We start from the raw sequence: 24,034 nt of genomic DNA, 5'->3' as shown, positions 1-24,034 counted from the left end.
TGTAAATATCTACGTTCTCTGGGAATTAGTTCTTCAGTCAACTTTTTGTCAGTGTGGTCTTACCTATTACTATGGTTTCAGCAGTTTTCCATGTGCCAGCTCTTCCCCAAAAAATCTTATATAGCCATGTCTATGAGGTATGATCAGAAAATATGGTGAAAGCTTAAACTTTAAAAAAGTTATTACAGTAAAAGACACGTTGCCATTAATCTCCCTCAAAATACTCCCCCTCACTTTCAACACATCCCATCATTCTTGTCACTTTCTGAAGCAGTTCTGAAATTCCTCTTTCATGAATGTTTTTAGTTGCGCTGTTGTGACTGCCTCAATGTCCTGAATCCATTCAAAACATTTACATTTCATGGTCATTTTGACTTTCAGGAAGACCCAGAAGTCGTATGGTGCCAGATCTTGTGAATAATGTGGATGAGGACACACTATAATGTTTTTATTTGACAGAAATTGCCATACCAGAAGCGATGTGTGACACGGAGACTTTCCATTATGATCAAAACATATGGTGAATGCTGCTGCCGAGGGCCATCCAACAGAAAGGCAGGGATCTTCAATACAGAAAGTAGTGCGTCGAACCTTAGTAACAGTGTGTGACAAGTTTCAACTTGTTTGGTGCAGTCAGTTGGGTGTAAGCTACGGGTGAGAGAAAGTGTGTTTCAAAGTGTGCCATAAATCATCCTCCATCATGACAACACTCCGTGTCACACATGCTTCTGGTATATGGCAATTTCTGTCAAAAACATTATGGTGTGTCCTCATCCACCTTATTCTCTGGGTCTGGCACCGTGCAACTTCTGGCTCTTTGCCAAAGTCAAAATGATTCAGGACATGGAGGCAGCCATGACAGTGCAACTAAAGACACTCACAAAAGAGGACTTCCAGCACTGCTTCAGAAAGTGGCAAGAACCATCGATGGGATAAGTGTGTTCAAAACGGGAGGGAGTATTTTGAGGGGGGATTAATGGCAATGCATCTTTTACTGTAATAAATTTTTTTTATTTGAACATTCACCATATTGTTTGATCACACCTCATATATCTGTTGACCTCCAGAATCAAATATAGGTGCCTCCTGGGCATCTTCACCTAAATGACCCTCAGACACCTGTCATAGGTTTGGTTACCCAGGAAGCGGACTCTGAGATTGAGTACAAGAGGTTTATTGGTGATTACTATTAGGAACAATACCTGTAAGTGTGTAAGGGAAGCACAATTAGGCAGAGCGAGAGGTTGAACTGAAGTGTAATTGCAACAGTAACCTCAGCTGAACCAATGGGAGTTCTGGATTGGGGTTGCCTTTCTGATAAATAGCCTGCATTCAGGGAGGAAACATGATGTTGGCCACACCAACTTGCTTCCCTGAAACATAATTCTTAGGAACTCCGGTGAGAGCTGTCAGCCACCAACACTCCTAGGCACTGGTGGATGAGTGCCTCATTCCTGAAAGGTGAGGGTGGAGGTTGGGATCTTACCACGCACGATAGCATTCACTCTGACCTCAGACTTCACCACAGCCACAGGAATGATTTATCCCTCATTCTTTCAAAAACAAGTCTTTATTTGTTAGTAATGATACCAAACTAGAAACCTATCAGTCACCAAATTCTAACCATTCTTTCTACATTAGAACTTTCTCCAGAGTCTGTACCATCTACTATTGCCTAGGTTTAGGGCCTTCATCATTATCTTTCACTTAGAACATTTCAGCAGCTTTTTCACTTCTTTTTTTGTTTCTACTCTCTTTCTGCTGGAGCAGTCTCTTCTGTTATTAAATTTACCCCTTCAAAAACAATAAAAAGATCTTTAAAGATCTCAGCTGTGATTAGCTGGCTTCTCATTGCCTACAGCATAAAATCTACATCTAAGCATAGCATAACCATTCATTTCACAATCTTACCCCAGTCTACCCCTCTGGCTTCATTTTCTCACTACTTCCAAACTCAGCCAATATTTCCACCAAACTGAACTCACTCTTCTACAGAAATCTCTCGTTCACTACTTTTGATACTTTGGCAGTGCTGTTTCCTCTACCTGAGATGGTGTTTTTGCCAGGCCCCCTTTTTTATCCTCTTCCATGCCTTTGTTCCAGCTGTGATGTCACCTTTGTGCAAAATTTTGTCAAAACAGAATTGCTTGTGTCTTTCTTGTACCCCGCCACCATAATAACGTCACATGTCTCCTCTGTCTCTCAGCTATAATCTGGTTAAGAGCTAGGACATTATTTATCGCTTGTAGAATGAGTCCCAAGTTTATCTTCAGCCCTGAATACACTACTGATTTCCATAACTGTGTATCTAGCTGCTTCTGGACAGTGTCCCCCAGTATCCTTAAAATCATTATGTCCAATACCAAACTTATTAATCTGATCTCAAAGTGCTCTTTTTGCCCCTCTGCTTTAGTTATTATCACCTGCTGTCTAATTTCCCAGACGGGGAACCCAAAATTCATCCTTCATCACCTCAACCCCTCTGCCCTCCCATCACATCAGTCACTAAGTCATATTGATTCATCTCATTTCCTTTCCCCTTCTCTTATCACTGCCAGCAAGGACCTCATTAACTCCTTAACTATTCATTTATATGTGAATATTTCATAGTCAAATATTAAAAATATCACACGCAAATAATTCATTAACTGTGCTAAGCATTGTGCCAACTGGCTATCAGAAATGAGCATCACAGACATTCTGAACAGTTGCCATAGGTTCTAGTCTAATCTCTTCTGTCAAACTCTAGCCTTATTGTTTGGATTCCTTATATAAAACTCAGATCTGATTATGTGACTACCCAGCTAAACATCTTTAGAGATTCCCAATTTTCTACAGACCAAAGTCCCCATCATTGTATACAGGTCCTCCCATACTTTTCTAGGCTTAGCTGTAGTTACTGCCTTACATGATGGTCCCCAGGCTATTCCATGATGTTTCAAGCCTTTGCACATGTTCCTTCTTTCAAAGCCTAGTTCAGAGAAGATAAAAAAGTTCAAAGAAAGATGGTTTGTTAGTCTCATATCTACATCCACAAAATATACCTGATACTAGTGCCTTTTAAATCTTAGAAGTTTTTGTATTACCCTACTAGTTGTAAGTAGTAGTAGTAGATTTAAAAGAATAGAGTTGTAAGTAAATTTGTCATTCAGCAAAATAATTTAATGATTTAATGAATATACACTAAAAATGTTCTTGTTTCCTTTATTTCTCCTTAAAGAGTAAGAAAGTTTAACTGAAATATGTTGTACCATAGACTTGAAATATAGGTAAAACTATAAAGAACTCATTTAAATTAGAACTTTGTACAAACTATTTCACCAAAAACAAATAATTTCTAATAAACCTAGTTAGGTTGTCCTTTAGCACTATCTGCTAAATATATATATATATATATTTATCTCCCATGTATGTGTGTGTACACACACACACACACACACAGTGTAACACATTTGTGTATACATTTTGTGTGCGTGTGTTTACTATACCTTTTCTTATTCCTGTGGAGATGAGGTAATATGTTTAGTTCCCTTGCAGCAACTCTGGGAATATAACATGAATTAAATTAGAATTTAGTTGTATCAAGTATCATTTCAAAAGGGGCTGTAAACAGAGCTGAGAATAATTTCTGGATGTAGTAAGGAGTTTTTTGTTTGCTTGCTTGTTTGTTTGTTTCTAATGAGAATTACTAAAGTAGAGAAACACACAGCACAGTATAGTAAAAAAAGCAGTAGATTTCCAAGTAGCGCTACATGAGTTTGTCTAGATTTTGCTACAAACCAACTGTGTGATCTTGAATAATTCTCTGGTCCTTATTTTTCACATCTGTAAAACAGTAATGCCTAGCCTACCTCAAAACAGGTTGCAATAGTATATGCCATAGCCCATTAAAAACTTTAAAGTGTGATACAGTTTTAAGAGGTACCATTTTATCCAGCTCAAAATGACTTTAAGGTTCATATTTACTAGAGCTAATATGTAAATCCCCACTTTTGCTCATAAAAAGCTGTGCTTTTGACTGTATTGGACTAAAACTCATTTGTTCAAAACTTAGTTTCAAAAAATGTTAAACACCACAATAACAAAAATCACCCTGATGCTACATTATTTTTCAGACTTTCCAATATGATTTTATCCATTTGTTTCCTCACAGTCAGCTAATTGCCATTTTATCGAAGTAATCTCTTCACATTTATATGATCTATTTATAGAACCCGTTAGAAATGGGGTAAAATGTCTTCAAAGTCAGTTTGTTTAGTCTATCAAATATTTTTCTCATAATTCGATCTGAATGCTGCCATTTTTCCAGAGGAAATCGGGGTTGGGAGGGGAGGGAATAAAACTGCAGATCAAGTTCCCCAAAATCAAATGAACAGGGAGAGGCAAAGAAAAATCTTGCCATTACCTAGCATCTACTGAGGTCACTGGTACCAACACACAGGAACCCTACAGAGGGTAAGAAATAGCAAAAAAAAGAGAGAGGAGGGTGCCGGTTGAGTGGCGCATTGGTTAAGAGCTGGCTTGGGGCGCCAGAGGGCCCTAGTTCGGATCCCACATATGAGGGCCAGTGACACTGCCCTCCACAGCTAAGATGCTGAACAACAGCTCAACCTGGAGCTGGGCTGCTGTGAGTCGCCGGCGACAGCGTGTGCTGCAGCTCCTGCTGCAGTTGGTTGCCATGGGCTACCGTGTGTAGCCAGCAGCCATCGTGAGCAGCCAGCAGCCGCCATGAGCAGCCAGCAGCCGCCCTGAGCGGCCGTCCAGAAGCCGGTGACTGATCTGCCTCGCCCGGGAAGAGCGCAATGATGGTGCCAACTTGGGCCAGTGAAGCAACGTCCTCCACAGCTAGACTGAGGAACCAAAAGGACAGCAACTTGTCTGTTCCCCTTCTCCCAATTCCCCAGCGCTGTTCCCATCCCCCAATTCCCCAATAAAAATCTTAAAAAAAAAAAAAGTTGGCTTGGGACGCCAACTCTGAGCCAGCAGGACCCCGGTTCAGATCCTGCATGAGGGCCAGTGATGCTGCGCCCTCTACAGCTAAAATGGTGAACAACAGCTCGACCTGGAGCTGGACTTCTGTGAGTCGCCAGCGACGATGTAGGCTGCAGCCCCTGCTGTAGTGTGCTGCTGTGAGCGGCCATCCAATGGCCAGCAAGCGACTGCCTCACCCAGGAAGAGTGCAATGATAATACCAACATGGGCCAGTGAAACGATGTCCTCCACAACTAGACTGAAGAACAAAAGGACAGCAACTTCTCAGTTTCCCTTCCCCGATTACCCAACACTGTTCCCCTCCCCCAATTACCCAGTAAAAATCTTTAAAAAAAAATAAAAATGAATTGGTTTGTTCACTACAGGACTTCTCAGAATCATTAAAATTTAATTTGGTAATTGGGAGACACCCAAATAAGGACTATATAAACACGTATACAGTGTAACCCAAACTTGTTCTTGGAGCCATTACTACCATCATTATGGACCCAGTGTTCTGTGGAGCATACTTTTTAAAAAGCTGGTTTACCGAATAGACTACAACCTTTATTTCTTTGCCTCTGCTTATCTCTCTATCCTCATTCCCACCGTTCTTTGATGTTCCTCAAATTTGGTGTTCCAGGAACTCAAGACAGTTGTAGTTGTCTCCAGGCACCACACTGTTTGTTTCATGCATTTCATTGCTCATACCATCCTCTCTAGGAATTACCTCCCTCCCTTCTTTCCCTTTCATTTTTTTCCCACAACTCATTTCTCTTAACTCTTCCATTAAGTTAGGACCCAGGCATTCCCCTCTGGGAGAAGCTTTCTCTGGCACCCCAATCTCAAAGGAACAGATATTCTTCCTCTGTGCGACTTGAAGGAAGCCATTGTATGACTTTGCAAAACTACAACAATAGCACCAAACTCCTTGTTAAATTTTTTTTGTTGTTGTTAAGATTTTATTGGGGAACTGGTGGAGGGGAACAGTGTTGGGGAATTGGGGAAGGGAAACAAACAAGTTGCTGTCCTTTTGTTCTTCAGTCTAGTTGTGGAGGACGTTGCTTCCCTGGCCCATGTTGGTATTATCATTGCGTTCTTCCTGGGTGAGGCAGTCGCTTGCCAGCCATTGGACAGCGATTCATGGCAGGTCACGCCAGCTGCTGGCTGCTCACAGTAGCTCACTGCAGCAGGGGCTGCAGCTTATGCCGTTCCCAGCAACTCATGGCAGCCCAGCTCCAGGTCGAGCTATTGTTCACCATATTAGCTGTAGAGGGCGCAGGTCACTGGCCCTCATGTGGGATCCGAACCGACGCCCTGCTGCTCAGAGCTGCCGTCCCAAGCCAACTCTTAACCAACGCGCCACTCAGCCGACCCTCTTGTTAAATTTAAAGAAGTTTACAGGACACAGAAATCAAGCAAATGTACCATTGCAGTTACAGGCCAGCTCATTGAAAAATGGTCAGCCCCAATAAGTTATTCATCTGGTATTTTCCACATTGATTCGACCAATTGAATCCTTATGTTATTTAACATGTTTTTCAGTACCCCATAATTCATTTCAACTGTTTACTGAAAACTGTGTACTGATTATAAATATAAACTCTTGATTAGATCCAGGTTTGATTGTTTGGCAACTGCTTTTCAAATATGGTGTTGTATAATTCCTGTTATACCACATCACGAAACATTGTATCTGTTTGTCCCATCTTCAAGAACAGTCAGCTAAGTTATTGTACTGTGCCAGACATACTAAGATATCTTACTTTGCCCTAATATGCTGACAATAATTATAAGCTAAAATAAGAATATAGATACTCCATGGGTTAGAAGGAGAATATTCAGGGATCACAGACAATTATTGCCATACTTGAATGTCCCTCTATATTAACGGTCAAGTTCATGCATAGATTGGGTTAGCTTCCTTAACCTCCAACAACTACCAGAAAGCACAGTCCACCAAAATAATCAGAGATGAACCGACCATAGCTTTTTGGAGTATGGATAAGACAAAGTGTATGTCACATGTAATAAAGAAATTTGAGAATCACAAATCTATTACAAGACAATTTCATCTATTTGTATAAAAGACTTAATTCATTAAATGTAAAATTCAGCACTTTAGTGTTTGATTTTGATTGTGTCTTCACTTAACTGTACTGATACACTCAGACTGCTCTAATCTTTAGAGTTGCTTGCTAGATGATTTTCTGTTTTTGTGACTGTTCCCTCCCTGTCTGTGAGCTGTCACTTACCGATGGTCTAAAATGTATCTCTCTAATAAATAACTTCCTTAGTCCTTCTATAGTAACTTGTTCTTTGAAATTTGCTGTGGTCTCAGAATTTAAAATATCCAAGTTTGCTAGACTGCTCTGCTGTGTTTCACACAGTTGAAATTGAGAAGTAACAACCAGCTGTATAATTCTTACCATATTATTTAATTCACAGAATATCAGAATTTACATTTTTATCACATTATATATGAGAAGGGTTTAATTTTGTAAGCATTATCCATTATTGTAAATAAGACCTAATACTTTTATCTATATATGTTTTTATTAGATTACACCGCCACCGTCATTGTCAGATCCACTTAAAGAGCTTTTTCGGCAACAGGAAGTTGTAAGGATGAAACTACGTTTGCAACACAGTATTGAAAGGGTAAGAAATGTTTACATTTACATTTATATTTACGCTAAAAGTAACTATTTTAGCAATAGATTATAATGGCCTACAGTTTTTTATTAGTGAATTTTCCTTATTTAGAACCATTTTGGGAAATGATTTGTTACCTTGTGCTTACGCAATTAGATGGAGAAGTTTTAAGCCTGTTTTAGGATAGCTGCTCCCATGTTACAATTCACATTGAGTATATTTTTGATGTATAAAAATCGCTAATTTCTTGTTATCATTTGCTGAATTTACAAAACTATCACAGTGAATTCCTAGTTGGACATTTGGATTTCCACATTTTTGAATTGTTGCTTAGTACCAGCTACTTCAATGCAAAATACTTAACAAAAGCTGTCCTGTCTGGTCCTTATAGATCTGCCTTAATATTCCAGCTCCTAGTGGTTAGCCTTAGCATGAAATGACAGGGGGGGAAAACCTATCTATTTATAGAAATCATAAAAGTTGTTTCACTTGATTGACAAAAATATAACACCTTTTAAATCTTTTGGGAAGGTCAGGGACTTCTTAAAATATGATATGAGCTATGATCCATCTTCACAGAGACGTACACGCACTCATACAAGCAAAACTTGGTATACAATTTCTTAAATTCATACATGATCAGTTCCCTAAGGCAGAGGTTCTTAACCTTTTTTTGTGCCATGGACTGCTGTAACAATCTGGTAAACATACAACCTTTTCTCAGAATGTTGTTTTTAAATGAATAAAATAAATTTAAAGCATTACAACAAGAACAACAAATAAGCACTGATACAGAACTTACAGTGCTGTGCATTACTCATGTCAGTGAGCAATTTGTTAGCAGTGATTAATACTAGCAATAGATTAATTAGCAATAATTAACTAATAGCAAAATTAGTTAGGTCATATTATCACATATCAATAACTGTTTTAACTATCAGGCATGTACAAAAGCCATGCCACCTTACAGACGGTTAAGAATTGTCATTTGAACTATGCAATTTGCAGAACTTAAACATAGTGAAAATGACACATATCCTTCCAAATATTGACCAATAATTGCAGAATACTGGAAAGCGTCTTAAATGTCTGACCAATATGACAACAAACAACTTTACTATTTCGTGGCTAAATAAACTACTAGCTGCAGAATTGCTTGATAGTTGGCCAGCCATTTTGCACACTTATCTCCACACAGAAAAACTACCATCAAGGACCATATAGTAGTAGGTCTAATAACTATCAGAATTTCAAAGAAAAAATTAGTATAAAAATTGGGGGGAGTATCTGCAACACTGTAATATGAATTGAAAATATTTATGATTTCTATGGATGACAAAGTTATAGATAGTTCTCTGACATTACTATGGTTTGTGGCCTACATTCATAATTAGAAGAATACCGGTTGCAGGTTAGTGAAAATAAAGAAGTAACTTTTTCCCATCCACGTCCCCCCTGTTCTGTCCATAAGCTTCTTGTGAGTATGAGGAACCCAGATTAAGAACCACTGTTCTAGGATCATTTTTTTCCAAGGAAAATAACATTTGAATGCTATACTAAATGAGTGAACACAACTTGCAACCAGAACCTATCTCCCCAACACTCTCCCCAAGAACCAAGTGGAAGCAGTGCTTTGGGACACACATAACCCATTCTCAGAAGACACTGTTTTAAAAAATATATTTCGTTTTCATATGGTATTAAGAGATTTTTGGGTTATTGCTCTTAATCTCTGCAGGACTACAACGAACTTATTTTTTAGGCAGTTTTTGTTTGTTTTTGTTCTTTATTTTAAAGATTTTTTTTTTTTTATTGGGGAATCGGGGAAGGGGAACAGACAAGTTGCTGTCCTTTTTGTTCTTCAGTCTAGTTGAGAACGTCGCTTCACTGGCCCATGTTGGTTTAGTATTGCGCTCTTCCCAGGTGAGGCAGATTGGTTGCCAGCCACTGGACGACCAGTCACGGCGGCTCTTGGCAGCTCATGCTGGTGGCTGGCCGCTCACTCACAGTAGCTTATGGCAACCCACTGCAGCAGCGGCTGCAGCCTATGCCATCACCAGCAACTCACAGCAGCCCAGCTCCAGGTCGAGCTGTTTTTCACCATCTTAGCTGTAGAGGGCACAGCGCCACTGGCCCTCATGTGAGATCCGAACTGGGGCCCTGCTGCTCAGAGCTGGTGTCTTAAACCAACTCTTAACCAACGTGCCACTCGGCCGGCCCAGCAAGATTTTTCTTCTAGTTATTTTTTCTATCAAGTTTTGGAATATTTATCACTTAAAGTCCCACCTTAAACTTCTACTTAAATTAAAAAATCATAAGTGTTAGACTTACCTCTTCTTTTTTCAGTATCATTTCTCACATAAGAATTTATAAGAAATTAAATAGGACTGTGTTTCTGTATCTTTTTCACTAAATTATAAATACAGTAAAACTCTACAACAGTACATATTTGGAAATAATGTGGCCACATTCTCCAATGGGAAATGGATCAAGTTCTTGTCAGATGAGGGAAGAATAGGGAACATCGTGGGGAGAAGACCAACCTCATCCTTAGAATTGTCCCAGCCTTCCAGACGGGCCAAAAAAAAAGATAAGTGTTGGCAAGATATGAAAAAATTGGAACCCCTCATACATTGCTGGTGGCAATATAAAGTGATACACCTGCTACTGAAAACAGTTTGATGGTTCCTCAAACTGTTTTATAGGCAAACATAGAATTACCATATGACCTAGCAGTTCTACTTCTAGCTATTATTTACCCAAGAGAAATAAAAACATACATCCAAACAAAAACTTGAGCATGAACATTCATAACATTATTCATGATAGCCCAAAGGTGGAAACAACCCAAAAGACTATCAACTGATGAATGGATAAATAAAATGTACTTGTATACTCATACACTGAAATATTATTCAGCCATAAAAAGGAATGATGTATTGATACATGCTACAACACAGATGAACCTTGAAAACATGCAACATGAAAGAAGCCAGTCACAAAAGACCACATATTGTGTGATACCATTTATATAAAATGTGCAGAACAGGTAAATCCATAGGAAAAAAAAAAAATAGAGTAGGGCCAGCCGAGTGGCTCAGTTGCTAAGAGCTCACTCAAGAATGAGCTCTAAGCAACAGCGGTTCAATTCCTGGCCCGAGCTGAGCTGCCACTGAGCTGCCAACAGGTGGCAGGATGGCTCAGCTAGAAAAAAAAAATAACGTATTGGTTGCTAGGGAAGGAAGGGAAATGGAAAGTGGCTGCTGATGGGTTTTTTGGGTTTCTTTGGGTTTTTTTATTGTGAAATACACATTTTTTTAAATTAGTTTCAGCTGTACAACACAGTGCAATAGTTATACTTTTTACTCCTCGAAGTGACAATCTCCCTCCCCCAATCTGCCGCCCCACTCCCCCCGCCCAATATCATATATATCTATTACAATTCGCTTGACTCCACTCCCACACTATACTCCACGTCCCATGACTATATATACATACATACATATATATATATATATATATAACATACAATATTATACAGCATCAGCTTCAGGTGTACAGTGCAGTGATCAAGCCTCTACCCCATCTATGATGCTGTCTCCCTAACAAGACGTGACCACCTGACACCCTACAAAATGTTTACAACATAATTAATTATATTTCTCGAACTGTCTTTCATATCCCTGTGGCAGTATTGTAGTTACGTATTTATGCTGTCTAATCCCTTCCCTTTCTTCCTCATCCCCACTCCCCTCCCAACTAGCAATCATCCGTTGTTCCTCTGTATCTCTGAGACCACTTCTGTTTACTTTGCTCATTCATTCAGTTTTTTAGATTCTACATATAAGTGAGATCATATGGTATTTGTCTTTCTCCAACTAACTTATTTCACTTAACATAATAGTCTCTAGGTCCATCCATGTTGTTGCGAATGGTACGATTTCCTTCTTCTTTATAGCTGAGTAATACTCCATTGTATAAATGTACCACAGTTTCTTAATCCAGTCATCTACCAATGGGCATTTCAGTTGTTTCCAAGTTTTGGCTATTGTAAATAGCACTGCAATAAATTAGGGGTGCATATATTTTTTCAAATTAGCGTCTTGGGTTTCTCTGGATAGATACCCAAGAATGGAATTGCTGGGTCATACGGTAGTTCCATTTCCAGTTTTTTGAGATACCTCCATACTGATTTCCATAATGGCTGCACCAATCTGCAGTCCCACCAACCGTGCAACAGGGTTCCCTTTTCTACACAACCTTGCCAGCACTTGTTGTTTGTTGATGATAGCCATTCTAACTGGAGTGAGGTGGTATATCATTGTAGTTTTTATTTGCATGTCCCTAATGATTAGTGAGGTTGAGCATTTTTTCATATGCCTGTTGGCCATCTGTATGTCCTCTTTAGAGAAATGCCTTGTCATATCCTCTGCCCATATTTTAATTGGATTGTTTGGTTTTTCTGGTATTGAGTTGAATGAGTGTTTTATAAATTTTGGATATTAACCCCTTATCAGATATGTCATTGGCATATATCTTCTCCCATTCAGTAGGCTTCCTTTTTGTTTTATTGATTTCCTTTGCTGTGAAAAACCTTTTAAGTTTGATGTAATCCCATATGTTAATTTGTTCTTTTATTTCCCTTGCCTGAGGGGCTATCTCAGTAAAAACATTACTGAGAGTATGCTGATGGGTTTGAGGTTTCTTTTCTGAAGTGATGAAAATGTTCTGGAATTTGTGGTAGTGATTGAACATCTTGGTGAATACACTAAAAGTCACCATTGTACACTTTAAAAGATAATTTTTTAAAAGAGACTGCCAATTTTGGAAAGAGAAAATTTACTTACATTTTTAGAGCACTTGGAGTTCTCAAATTTCTCAGGCTTACTATGTAGAAAAAACTATTCTGAGATTCATGTTCTTTAGCACATTTTAACTGATTTTTATTTTATTTGAAAACAAGGGCTTGAAGAATTGATATTTTTTATTTTTTATTCCTTGTTCAACTAGGAAAAACTCATTGTATCTAATGAACAGGAAGTTCTACGGGTTCATTACAGAGCTGCAAGAACATTGGCAAATCAAACACTGCCATTTAGTGCATGCACTGTTTTACTGGATGCAGAAGTCTACAGTGTGCCACTGGATGCTCAGGTAAAGGGCTCATTGTTACAGTTAGAATACTCTTACAGCTTGGGTGTTTTTGTAATCTGTTTCCATAGAAGAAACAAATTCAACAAGCAGTAAAGTTCAAAGGAAAAAAACAACTCCTTCAGACCAAAGTACTCCCAGATCACCTGATCCTGTATTTTCTAAAATCCTCTAATATAGTATGTCTAATAGTAATGTTCATAATATAAAGGCTTATGTTATAAAAGCAGATGTGTTTAGGATATTAAAAAACAGATATTTGTTTAGGATAGTGCCCTTGTAAGTAACTTGTAATTTGTTTCTAAAGTGGATGTTGATACATTCAGTTCTGGCCTTTAAGCAACTGGAAAGCTACTATAAGCTGGGAAACAATACAGGCAGATTGAACCTCTAGGTTGTGACAGTGCTGAAATAGGGTCAGGCTTTCATTTTCACCTTGAGTGTTGTTGGAATAAATTCACATACCATACATCCTTATTTAACATAGTAGTTTCTGTGACTTTAAGCAAAATGACATAATGAAACTAGTGTTACCATAGGCTAATGGCATAAGCGAGAGTTAAGTTCCTATGGCATCTCTTCAACATTATAATGAAACCACATAGAACAAAACAGTGTTATTCGAGGACCTACAGTAATTGCGAAAAACTGTGGTTATATCTTGAAAAAGTTTACTGCCCCATATAAATTACATGAATTCAGATAGAGACATATCTGTTGTCAGAATTGTTTTGTGCTTCATAAACAGGAATGCAATTCATGGGTCATAAGAGAGAATACGATGACGTGCAATAAAAAAAAATACAGTGAGGGCCAGTGACACTGCCCTCTACAGCTAAGATGCTGAACAACAGCCCAGCCTGGAGCTGGGCTGCCGTGAGTTTCCGGCGACGGCGTAGGCTGCAGACCCTGCTGCAGTGGGTTGCCATGGGCTACTGTGTGTAGCCAGCAGCCAGCATGAGCAGCCAGCAGCCGCCCTGAGTGGCCGTCCAGAAGCCGGCGACTGATCTGCCTCGCCTGGGAAGAGCGCAGTGATGGTGCCCACTTGGGCCAGTGAAGCAACGTCCTCCACAACTAGACTGAAGAACAAAAGGACAGGAACTTGTCTGTTCCCCTTCCCAGATTCCCCAACACTGTTCCGTCCCCCAATTCCCCAATAAAATCTTTAAAAAGAAAAAAAGATTATATAAACACGAGTGGTCAGGATGGCAGAGTAGGTAAATACTGTGCTCTCCTCCTTCCACAACTACCTCAAAATTACAACTAAACTACAGAACAACCATCATTGAGAATTGCCTGAAGTCTACCTGAACAGAAGTCCTATAACTAAGGATATACAGAAGAAGCCACCTTGAAACTGGTAGGAGGGGCAGTGGCTCAGAACATGCTGGTACCATACCCACATTTAGCATTTAAAAATGGGGAGGGATCATGTGCGGCGGAAGCACTGGGCGAGTGTGTGTGCGCACCCAGGTCAGAGGTGCATGTGACGCCGGTAGGAGCGAGCATGTCTTTTCGAGGCCAAGGTTATAGAAGCTTTCATCAAGGTGTTGGAGGTGGTGGCTTTAATCGCGGCAGCAGCAGCAATAATCACTTCTGAGGTAGAGGCGGTGGTAATTTCAGAGGCGGTGTCGGCGGCAGCAGAGGAGGATTTGGACGAGAGGGTGGCCTTGGAGGCTTTAACAGGCCAAGACCTAGGACCTCCAGAACATGTATTGGGTTATCAGAAAAGTCATGACGCATTTTTGCAACGAGAAACATAGAAAAAATATGGACAACCAATAGTTTTATTAAGAGAGTTCCTGCATCCCTGTGAAGATGACATAGTTTGTAAATGTACCACAATGAAAATAAGGTGCCTTATTTCAGTGCTCCAGTTTATTTAGAAAACAAACAAATTGGAAAAGTGGATGAAATATTTGTACAACTTACAGATTTTTATTTTTTCTGTTAAATTTTCAGAAAACAAGAAGGCATCTTCTTTTTAAAAACTGCAGAAGTTTTGTATAGACCAATGTAAGCTGCTGCCACTGCAGAGGTTTTTACCTCAACCTCCAGGAGAGAAGGGACCTACAAGAGGCTGTGGCAGGGGCAGCAGAGGAGGAGTTGGCAGAGGTGGCAGAGGTGGTAGAGGTGGTGGTTTTAGAGGTGCAAGAGGTGGAGGGAGAGGACATTAAGTGTAACAATTGACAGAAACTTCTCTAGCTGATATCTGCGTTAACCTGCATGATCTACTTCTATGGATCAAAAACTTGTTTCTTGAGCAAGTCTTGAAGAACTATGACAATGGCACTTACATGTCAACATCGTACAAACAGTGCAACAGAATAGGCAGTTTTGCTCTAAAAGAGTATGAACAAGTGTTTTAATATTTTGTATAATGCTTGGAATTGTGGTTGCTTAGTAAATGGACAGTTTTCATTTGCAGCATATATGAAGTTTTAAAATAAAATGTTTTATTCCTTAAAAAAAAACAAATTGGGAGGGATTTCTCAGCTATGGATGTTCCCCCTTGAGGAATGAGGGGTCCCAGCCCAGGATTCCATAACTTCTAGCTCTGAAAATCAGTGGAGATTGGGGCTGAGTGAGATGGATGGCTGTTGGAGCCCCTGGTGTTCCTCTTAAAGGGCCTGTGCACAGACTTACTGACGGATTCACTTGCTCTGAGCTCCAGGGTGAGGGCAGCAGCTCAAAAGGTTCCAGGGACAAATGGGGAGGAACTGAATTGTCTGGCTCAGGGCTAGGGCTGGAGGGGCAGCTTTCTCCCAGACAAAAGTGCTGGCAGAAGCCATTGTCTGTTTGTTGAACCCTCCCCACTCCCAGTGTGCAGACACAGGTGGGCACCATATCTGATTCTTCATCAACCTGGCTAACATCATTCACTTTCCCCTGGTGGTTTCCTGAGACCTTGCCCCACCCAACTTACAGGCCCATCCAAGCCGATTTCAGTGGCTTTTCCATACAAAGAGCCTGTCTTGGTTCATGCTACAGACACTCCTAAAATCTCTAAAAGGTTCATAAACTCCAAACAACCAGCATCTGGCCTCAGCGTGTACCGTACCTCTTGATAAGCAGTCCCAAGCCCAACACCAACAGCAAGCCTAGAACAAGTGACAACTATCTGCAGATCACTTTGTAGATCATACCAAGTAGCCCCAGGCAGCGTACAGGTAGCACTGACCCTGGCCTGCACCAGAGCACCACTCAACCACCTCCACAGACAACACACCCAAAGGGTGAATCCTGCTATATAGGGACAGCCCATACACAGCAGTTTCTCCATTGTAGTCACGACCAGTCCGCACAACCAATCAGCCTGTGGGTCAATCCCTCCCACTGACGTGCTAACAGCGATCAAGGCTCAACTACAACAGGAGTGCACATATAACTCATACAAGGGACACACATGGAGCACCCAGCTCAGGTGACTAGAGAGACTATACCACTGGGCCCCACAGGACACCTACTACATAAGGCGACTCTGTCAATACTGGAAAACATAGCAGTTCTACCTTATACATAAAAACAAACACAGGGAGGCAGGCAAAATGAAGAAACAAAGAAACATGTCCCAAGTGAAAAATCAGAACAAAGCTCTAGAAAAAGAACTAAACAAAATGGACACAAGTAATCAACCAGATGCAGGGTTCAAAACACTAGTTAAGGGATGCTCATTGATCTCAGGAAGAATTTCCACAAAGGGATAGGAAACATAAATATGGAGATAGAAAACATAAAAAAAGTCAGAAATGAAGAATACAGTAATTGAAGTAAAAATAGAGTAGAGGGAATCAACAGTAGATTAGATGAAGCAGAGGATTGAATCAGTGATTTGGAAGATAAAGGAAGCAGAAAACACTTGAATCAGAACAGCAAAAAGAAAAAAGAATCCAAAACAATAAGGATAGTTTAAGGGTCCATCTGGGATAACACCAACACCTGCATCATAGGGGTACCAGAAGGAGAAGAGAGAGCAGGAATTGAAAACCTATTTGAAGAAATAATGACTGAAAAATTCCCTAACCTGATGAAAGAAATAGACATAAAAGCCCAGAGAGTCCCAAACAGGATGAATCCAAAGAGGCCAACACCACAACACATCATAATTAAAATGACAAAGGTTAAAGACAGAATCTTATCCCCCAGCGCTGTTCCCCTCTCCCAATTCCCCAATAAAATCTTTAAAATAAAAAAGAATCTTAAAAGCACCCAAAAAAAAGCAGTTAGTTACCTGTGAGAGAGTTCCCATAAGACTGTTATCTGATTTCTCATCAGAAATTTTGCAGACTGGAAGGGATTGACACAAAGTGATGAAAAGCAAGGACCAACAACCAAGATTACCAAACAAGGCTATCATTTAGAATTGAAGGACAGATAAAGAGCTTCCCAGAGAAGAAAAAGCTAAAGGAGTTCATCACCACCAAACCAGTATTACAAGAAATGTTAAAAAGGACTTCTTTAAGGAGAAATTCAAAAATATAAATAATAAAATGGCAATAACTACATATCTATCAACAGTTACTTTAAATGTAAACAGATTAAATGCTCCAATCAAGTGACATAGGGTGACTGAATAGGTAGAAAAAATGAGACCAATACATATGCTGCCTACAAGGGACTCACTTCAGATCAAAAGACACACAGAGACCGAAAGTAAAGGGATGGAAAAAGATATTTCATAAAAATGGAAACGAAAAACAAAGCTGGGGTAGCAATACTTACACCAGACAAAATAGACTTTAAAACAAAGGCTATTAGAAAAAGAAGGACCCAGTAATTCCACTTATGGGTATTTATCCAAAGAAACCCAAAACACTAATTTAAAAAGGCATGCATCCATATGTTTCATTGCAGCTTTATTTACAATAGCCAAGATATGGAAGCAACCTAAATGTCCATCAATAGATGCTAGATAAAGAAGTGATACTTATATACAATGAAACATTACTCAGCCATAAAAAAGAGTGAAAGCTTGCCATCTGCAGCAATAACATGGGTAAACCTATAGGGTATTATCGCTGAGTGAAATACATCAGATAGAGAGTCAAATACCACATGATTTCACTTATTTTTGTTATCTAAAAAACAAAAAAGCAAATAGAAACAAACTCATAGATACTGAGAACGTTTTGATGGTTGCCAGATGGGAGTGGGGTTAGGGGGATGGGTAAAAGGGGAAAGGGGTTAAGAGGTACAGATTGTGACAAAATAATTATGAGAATGTGAAGTATAGCATAGGGACTATAATAGAGTCAATAATATTGTAATAATTATGTATGGTGTCAGATGGGTACTAGATTTATAAGTTATATAAATGTCTAATCACTTATGTTGTGTACTTGAAACTAATATAATATTGTATGTCATCTGTAATTGAAAAACAAAAATTATTTTCTTAATAAAAAGTATAAACACAGAAAATGAAAGATTATCCCAAAAATATAAGACTAGGCAATGGTGTTTTAAATCAGACAAACTAAAAACACAAAGGATGTAGGGTATATTACAGAGAAAGTTACTTCTCTCTGGGTTTTATTTTTCTCATCTGTTAAAAAAAAAAAAAGATCAGTAGATTTCAAACTTTCTGAAGCTACCAACTGTTTTATTTAAATGAAAGCATTCAGAGATACTGGAAATGGCAATTAAAATGAATAATTGGATCTTAACAAAGAACTATTTGACTTAAGGAAATAGACAATGGAAAGGACTTTCCATAATTTCCAAGTTTAAAGATTTTAAAGGGGAGAATGAATGGTTTTTAATAACTGAAATAAACAGTTTAAACTGAAACGAACATTTTAACCATCTTGCTGAAGGCTGGCCTAGACCATGTGATATCTGTAGGTCTTTTTGTTTCATGCAATTATAGAGTAATGAATCAATTTTAGAACACTGTAAATCAAGCTATACGGAAAGTCTCCCGTAGATTTCTAATTCAGAATGGTTGAGTAGACACACCTGTTTATTTTTTTTTCATCCTCCTAAAATTTATTGAAATAACAAAAGACATATAAAAATAAAATAAAATTCATAGCAGAGCTGGAAATAGAGATAGAAAGCCACTGTACCAGGACATTAAGACATTTTTGAGGAAGACAAATGAAAACATATTGATAGTGAATGAAATACAGCAGAATTGAGGAATCTGTAGCCCCAGATGGGTTATAAAGAGAATCTCAAAAATACTTGAATTTTCCCAGGAAACCCTCAGAATGATTCCAAAATCAGAGACTAAAGAGATCAGTCTACAGTCAGCCTAATAATTAAAGGGCAGAATAGTCATTCACTTGAGGAAAACTATGGAACTGTTGTTACCCATCCTTTTACTTTAGAATAGAAGGTCTCTCAACTGAGTAGCATATCATCTGAGAACAGCCTCTAAGGAAGTAAAAAAAAAATCTATCTTTCCTGGGTAAGGGCTTGGATCATTAATTAGCCTACTCTGTTATACTTCTTTCTTTTTAAAATAAACTTGTAATATTAATAAAGATTGAACAAAACAATGTGAAGTAGTCAAAACGTCTTACCTGAGGACCAAGGAGGAAGTGATAATGGCTAAAAATGAGAGAGTTAGGACTACCTGATACCTGGATGTCGCTTTGATAGCACTGATAGTAATAGTAGTAGTAATAATTATAGCAAATGTTTTTTTAGGTTGAGTGCTTCCTATATGTTCAAGCATTAAGAGACTCATAATTCTCAAAACAAGATTAAAAGAGGCATTTTTATCCCATTTTACAGAATAGAAAATTGAGAGTATGTAATTAGTTCCAAGAGTATACAGTAAGATACAAAGCTGACAGTTAAATAGTTTATCTTAATTCCAAAACTAGTACTCTTAAGAGTTGATACAGAATTTCTTTATGAGCACTCCAAAATATTGGTTGGTCCTGGAAAAAATGTCTGCCTCAAAGGCCTGTCTCCCACCTTAACACCTTTTCTCCTTACATTACTGTTAATGGTAAACTTTAACATTAAATTAAATATAAAATAAATTATAATTTAAAAAGAATTTCACAGGAATAATACTTCATATGACATGCCTTTTTCAGAAATATCTTGGACTCAAAGAGTAGTAGAATTCTATTTCTCAACTAAACCCAGCCAGCATCCAAGAACTCTAATAACTAAGTCTACTCAATATGGAAATAAATGATTTATCAAATTTTTTAATACTCAAATTATATTTTATCCTTTTCAAAATATATTTCCATTATTCCTTAAAATGAAATATACCATAAAAATACATAATGGCATATAGATTTTAAAGTGGGTTATTGTGGGGCTAGCCGAGTGGCTCAGTTGGTTAAGAGCTCACTCAAGAGTTTGAGCAACAGCAGTTCGATGCTCGGCCGCTGCTGAGCTGCCAACAGGTAGCAGGATGGCTCAGCTAAAAAATAAATAAATAAATAAAGTGGGTTATTGTATTTTATGATATTCAACTACTTTTAATGTTCTTTTTCAGTCTGATGACAGTAAGACTTCTGTGAGGGATCGCTTTAATGCAAGACAGTTCATGTCTTGGTTACAAGATGTGGATGATAAATTTGACAAATTAAAGGTATGTATGTTGAGAAGTTTGGTTTAAATGGTTGCTTCCCCCTTCATGACAGATATTGCGGCTATATTAGAGAGGAGTGATTAGGAATGGAAATATTGGTTAGTCATGAATCCTCACTCCTGGGCACAATTAGAAGATAAAGGAAAATAAAAACCACAAGTCTTATTTATCAGGACCAATGTAGTATAAAAGATGAAACTACCACGAAAAAAGAAATTTCTAATGGGGATCTTCATGCTTATCATCCAGTATACGCGTCTGGTTATAGTTCTAACATGTGAAAGAATGGAAGAACAATAAGAGAAGGAATATATTTTAGAAATAATCTGTCAAGAAAATTATTTGATTTTAGATTTTTAGTAGTTTCAAATAACTTCTCCCTGGACTTTCATGATTTTTCTGATTTGAAATCTCATTATATGAAACAATTTCAAATTAAAGTCTGTAAGATAAGGTGAGTGTTAAGCTGCAGACCCAGATAGTTGGCATATGGATACAGACAGGGTAAAACTAATTAACCCTTCTTTTCTTTTAAATAGACTTGTCTTTTAATGAGGCAACAACATGAAGCTGCAGCTTTAAATGCTGTTCAGAGATTAGAATGGCAGCTGAAACTCCAGGAACTTGATCCTGCCACCTATAAATCTATCAGCATTTACGAAATCCAAGAGTTTTATGTTCCCCTTGTTGATGTTAATGATGACTTTGAATTGACTCCTATATAGCAGACATTACTTGCTGTTGTGTCGTCCTAAACTGATGAGGCTCAAGAGTATTATACTGTTGAATACTGCCTTTTGACAAAAATATTGATACTATGCCTTTACAATTGTTAGTAAAGTTTAACTAAAGTTGGTTATGTAGTAAACACTGTCATTTTATAAAAAATGATAAGAATTATTTTGGACCTTAAATCCAAACAGTTTCTAACTGAAAACTATTATTTATATTGGTGAAAAGTAACTATTGCATTGGAGGATGTTGGCAGGCTGTGGTAGATACTTAAAAAGTTGAGAATCTGCTAATGGCGCTGGAAGTTGTTAGCATTCTAAGTAAAAGATAACCACTAGTATGCAAATCTCTTGAGTTTTATGAAAATAAACTAAAAGGCTCAATTCCTACCAAATAGTTTCTAATGTGGAATAAAAACTTGGCACAAAATTTCTTCTGTTTATTATATATGTAAATTGTACAGTTTTCTTTTCAAAAGTTTTAATATTGTCTTCCTTTTTAATAACTTATTTTATACATATTGTGCAGATGTAAATCTTGTAATTAATGGTCAGAATGTATACAAAGGGATTGGTAGTCAAACATGTACAAAGAAATAATTGTAAAACTGTTTTGTCTATGTTTTGTTGGACCAAAGTTGTAGTTTGTATGGAGTGTAGTAGTAGTAGTATATGCAGGTAGTAAAACTTTTAAATAAGGCATGCATGTGTTTGAGTTAGCTTGTTTTCATCATCATAACTGTAAAGATTGTGACTTAGTTGTATTGCATGCTTTCTATAATTTAACTCTCCATAAGTGATACCGAAAGTAGTGTAAGGTGTTTCATACTGGTCTCCTGGTATAGTACCTATGACTTACTATGTTACACATATTATTTAGAATTAGTCACACAAAGAAACAGCTCTTTCTTCATCTCACGGTAGAGCCTATTCTCTCCCTCCCTCCCCCCAAAAAATGCCTTTGAATGAAAATTCTGAAATTGTAAATGTCTATTTTAATACTCAAGTATGAAAGAATCTGTGAATATATGTAAATATGTTTAATAAATTTTATTGGTCATGTTAAATCATTGTAAAACTTTTTTACATTGCTTAAATATAATGTTTTAAGCTTAATAACCTTTGCACTTTTAAAATAAAAACTGAGTACTCAAATGAAAAAGGAGATATTTGATAGTTAAAGCAAGTAAAAGAAACAGGCATATGCCAATTGAACTCTACAATGTTTATGAAAAATTCATTCATATGTTGTATTTTTTTCCTTGTCTTGAGCAAAACATACAATTTTCATAATTTTATAATTAAGATTTGGTATGCTGTTTTTAATAAAATAATTAGCAATATACTTAGGAAAAGTCCAGTTTCTCCTATAACATGATAAGGATTAAATATTCAGGAATATTTCAGATCTAAAACCTGCTGCTAAATTTATTAAAGATTTTTGAAAGGAAAATTAGGTTATATGTAAAATTGATTATACGTATATGAGATAAAACTTACAGAACTTTCCATAATACTTTCTTGAATTATAAAATAATATTGAATAGATTTTATTCTGATAGAGAAGGGTAAAAAGAATAAATGAGGAGTGAAGTGATTTAAATTTAGCTTTCAAGTTGGAAATTCCAGCTACTGGAGGGAATGTAAAAATTGAAGTTTTTGAGTGCAAAGGTACATATTAAGCTTAGGGATTTTTGAATTTTTACGTCAATTTATATTTTAATTCATACTGTACTTGGCATGCGCAATAAAGCAGCACGTGTAAAAAATACATGGTGCAAGGACTTTATTATAAAGGTTGGATGTAGTAGTGTTTAGAAGTTTAGATGAGAGATTTTGGCCTTTTTTATTGGATAAATGGGGCCAAGAAAGGCAGGGTAGATTTTGAAGCACTGGCTTTGTTGAAGTTAAGTTTATTAAAGGCTGGAAACATTAAAAGCAAATTTATAAAAGCAATACTTTTTCATATGAAAACTTAATGCAAATTTTGTTTATACTTTTGCCTAAAAATAAAAAACCAGATTATTGCACATTGGAGTCACAGAAAATATGAGAGGGGTAAGTTTATACAGCATTTTGTTCTGATGGTCCACCCCGAGAAGAGGCTTGGGTAGATCACTGTCTGGCCACACAAAACAAGCTGCAGAAGAGAAAAGGTAAGCAGGCAGGAATCTGGTGTAATTTAGTTATCCCGGTTTTTTAGCACTAATTAGTTCTCATCCTATTCAGTGGTACCTCAAGTTGCTGGAGCCTCTCTGCCATGATTCTGCTTCTGCAGATTTCCTTTGTAAAATGACTCAAAGCTAATCAAGATAGCTTAAAAGAAAAGTGAATGCCTTCTCGGTGAGAATTTATACTTAAATAAGTAGTTAAGGGCTTTTGATACTAAAGATATTCTGAAGCTCTGAAATGCTAGAAAAAACTTGCAATGGAGTATATTCCTAGAAAGATTTAGGATTCTAAAATCTAAAAGAGAAATAAAGGATGGTTAGTTTAATCAGTGATTTTTTTTAACTATTCAAATATGAACAAGATACTAAATTGTACTTTAGGATTTGAATTTCTTTAAATCCTGTTCTAAATCATATCTGTTTAATAAATGACTAGTTGATATTTGTGCATGTTATTTAATAAAGAGTTATATTTTTATAGAAAAAAGTGAAATGTGTGCTAATTTTTTTTTCCTCTCCGTATGATTAATATTTACTTGGGCAGCTAGCAAAATTGAAGAAATATATTCATTTGGGGGAAACAAATAGCATCTGAAGAGTTAGCCTTTCAAATTCAAGTCTATTCAGTAATGAGATCTCAAAAATCAATTTTAGGGCCGGTCGAGTGGCTCCGTTGGTTAAGAGTTGGCTTACGAGCACAAGCTCTGAGCAACAGGGCCGCCACTTCGATTCCCACATGGGCCAGTGACGCTGCGCCAGAGCTGAGCTGTTGCTGAGCTGCCAACAGGTGGCAG

The 24,034-nt window shown here is 37.6% G+C and overlaps 1 protein-coding gene across 6 annotated transcripts in view; it reads left to right on the top strand.

Annotated features, from left to right (window-relative positions):
• Window positions 1-23,392, top strand: part of ANKRD12 (ankyrin repeat domain 12) — a 138,400-nt gene extending 115,008 nt beyond the window's left edge. For all 6 annotated transcript variants that reach the window (XM_019649954.1, XM_019649951.1, XM_019649952.1 and 3 more), the window contains 4 exons: window positions 7,534-7,632; window positions 12,637-12,780; window positions 20,243-20,338; window positions 20,878-23,392. In XM_019649954.1, the coding sequence (XP_019505499.1) occupies window positions 7,534-7,632; window positions 12,637-12,780; window positions 20,243-20,338; window positions 20,878-21,063 (525 nt within the window). In that variant the 3' untranslated portion in view covers window positions 21,064-23,392. The remainder of the gene's footprint in view (window positions 1-7,533; window positions 7,633-12,636; window positions 12,781-20,242; window positions 20,339-20,877) is intronic.
• The last annotated feature ends 642 nt before the right edge of the window (window positions 23,393-24,034 follow it).

This window comes from Hipposideros armiger, unplaced genomic scaffold, assembly GCF_001890085.2.
Source record: "Hipposideros armiger isolate ML-2016 unplaced genomic scaffold, ASM189008v1 scaffold_136, whole genome shotgun sequence".
Lineage (NCBI taxonomy): Eukaryota > Metazoa > Chordata > Mammalia > Chiroptera > Hipposideridae > Hipposideros > Hipposideros armiger.
This window is presented reverse-complemented; position numbering and strand designations above follow the sequence as displayed.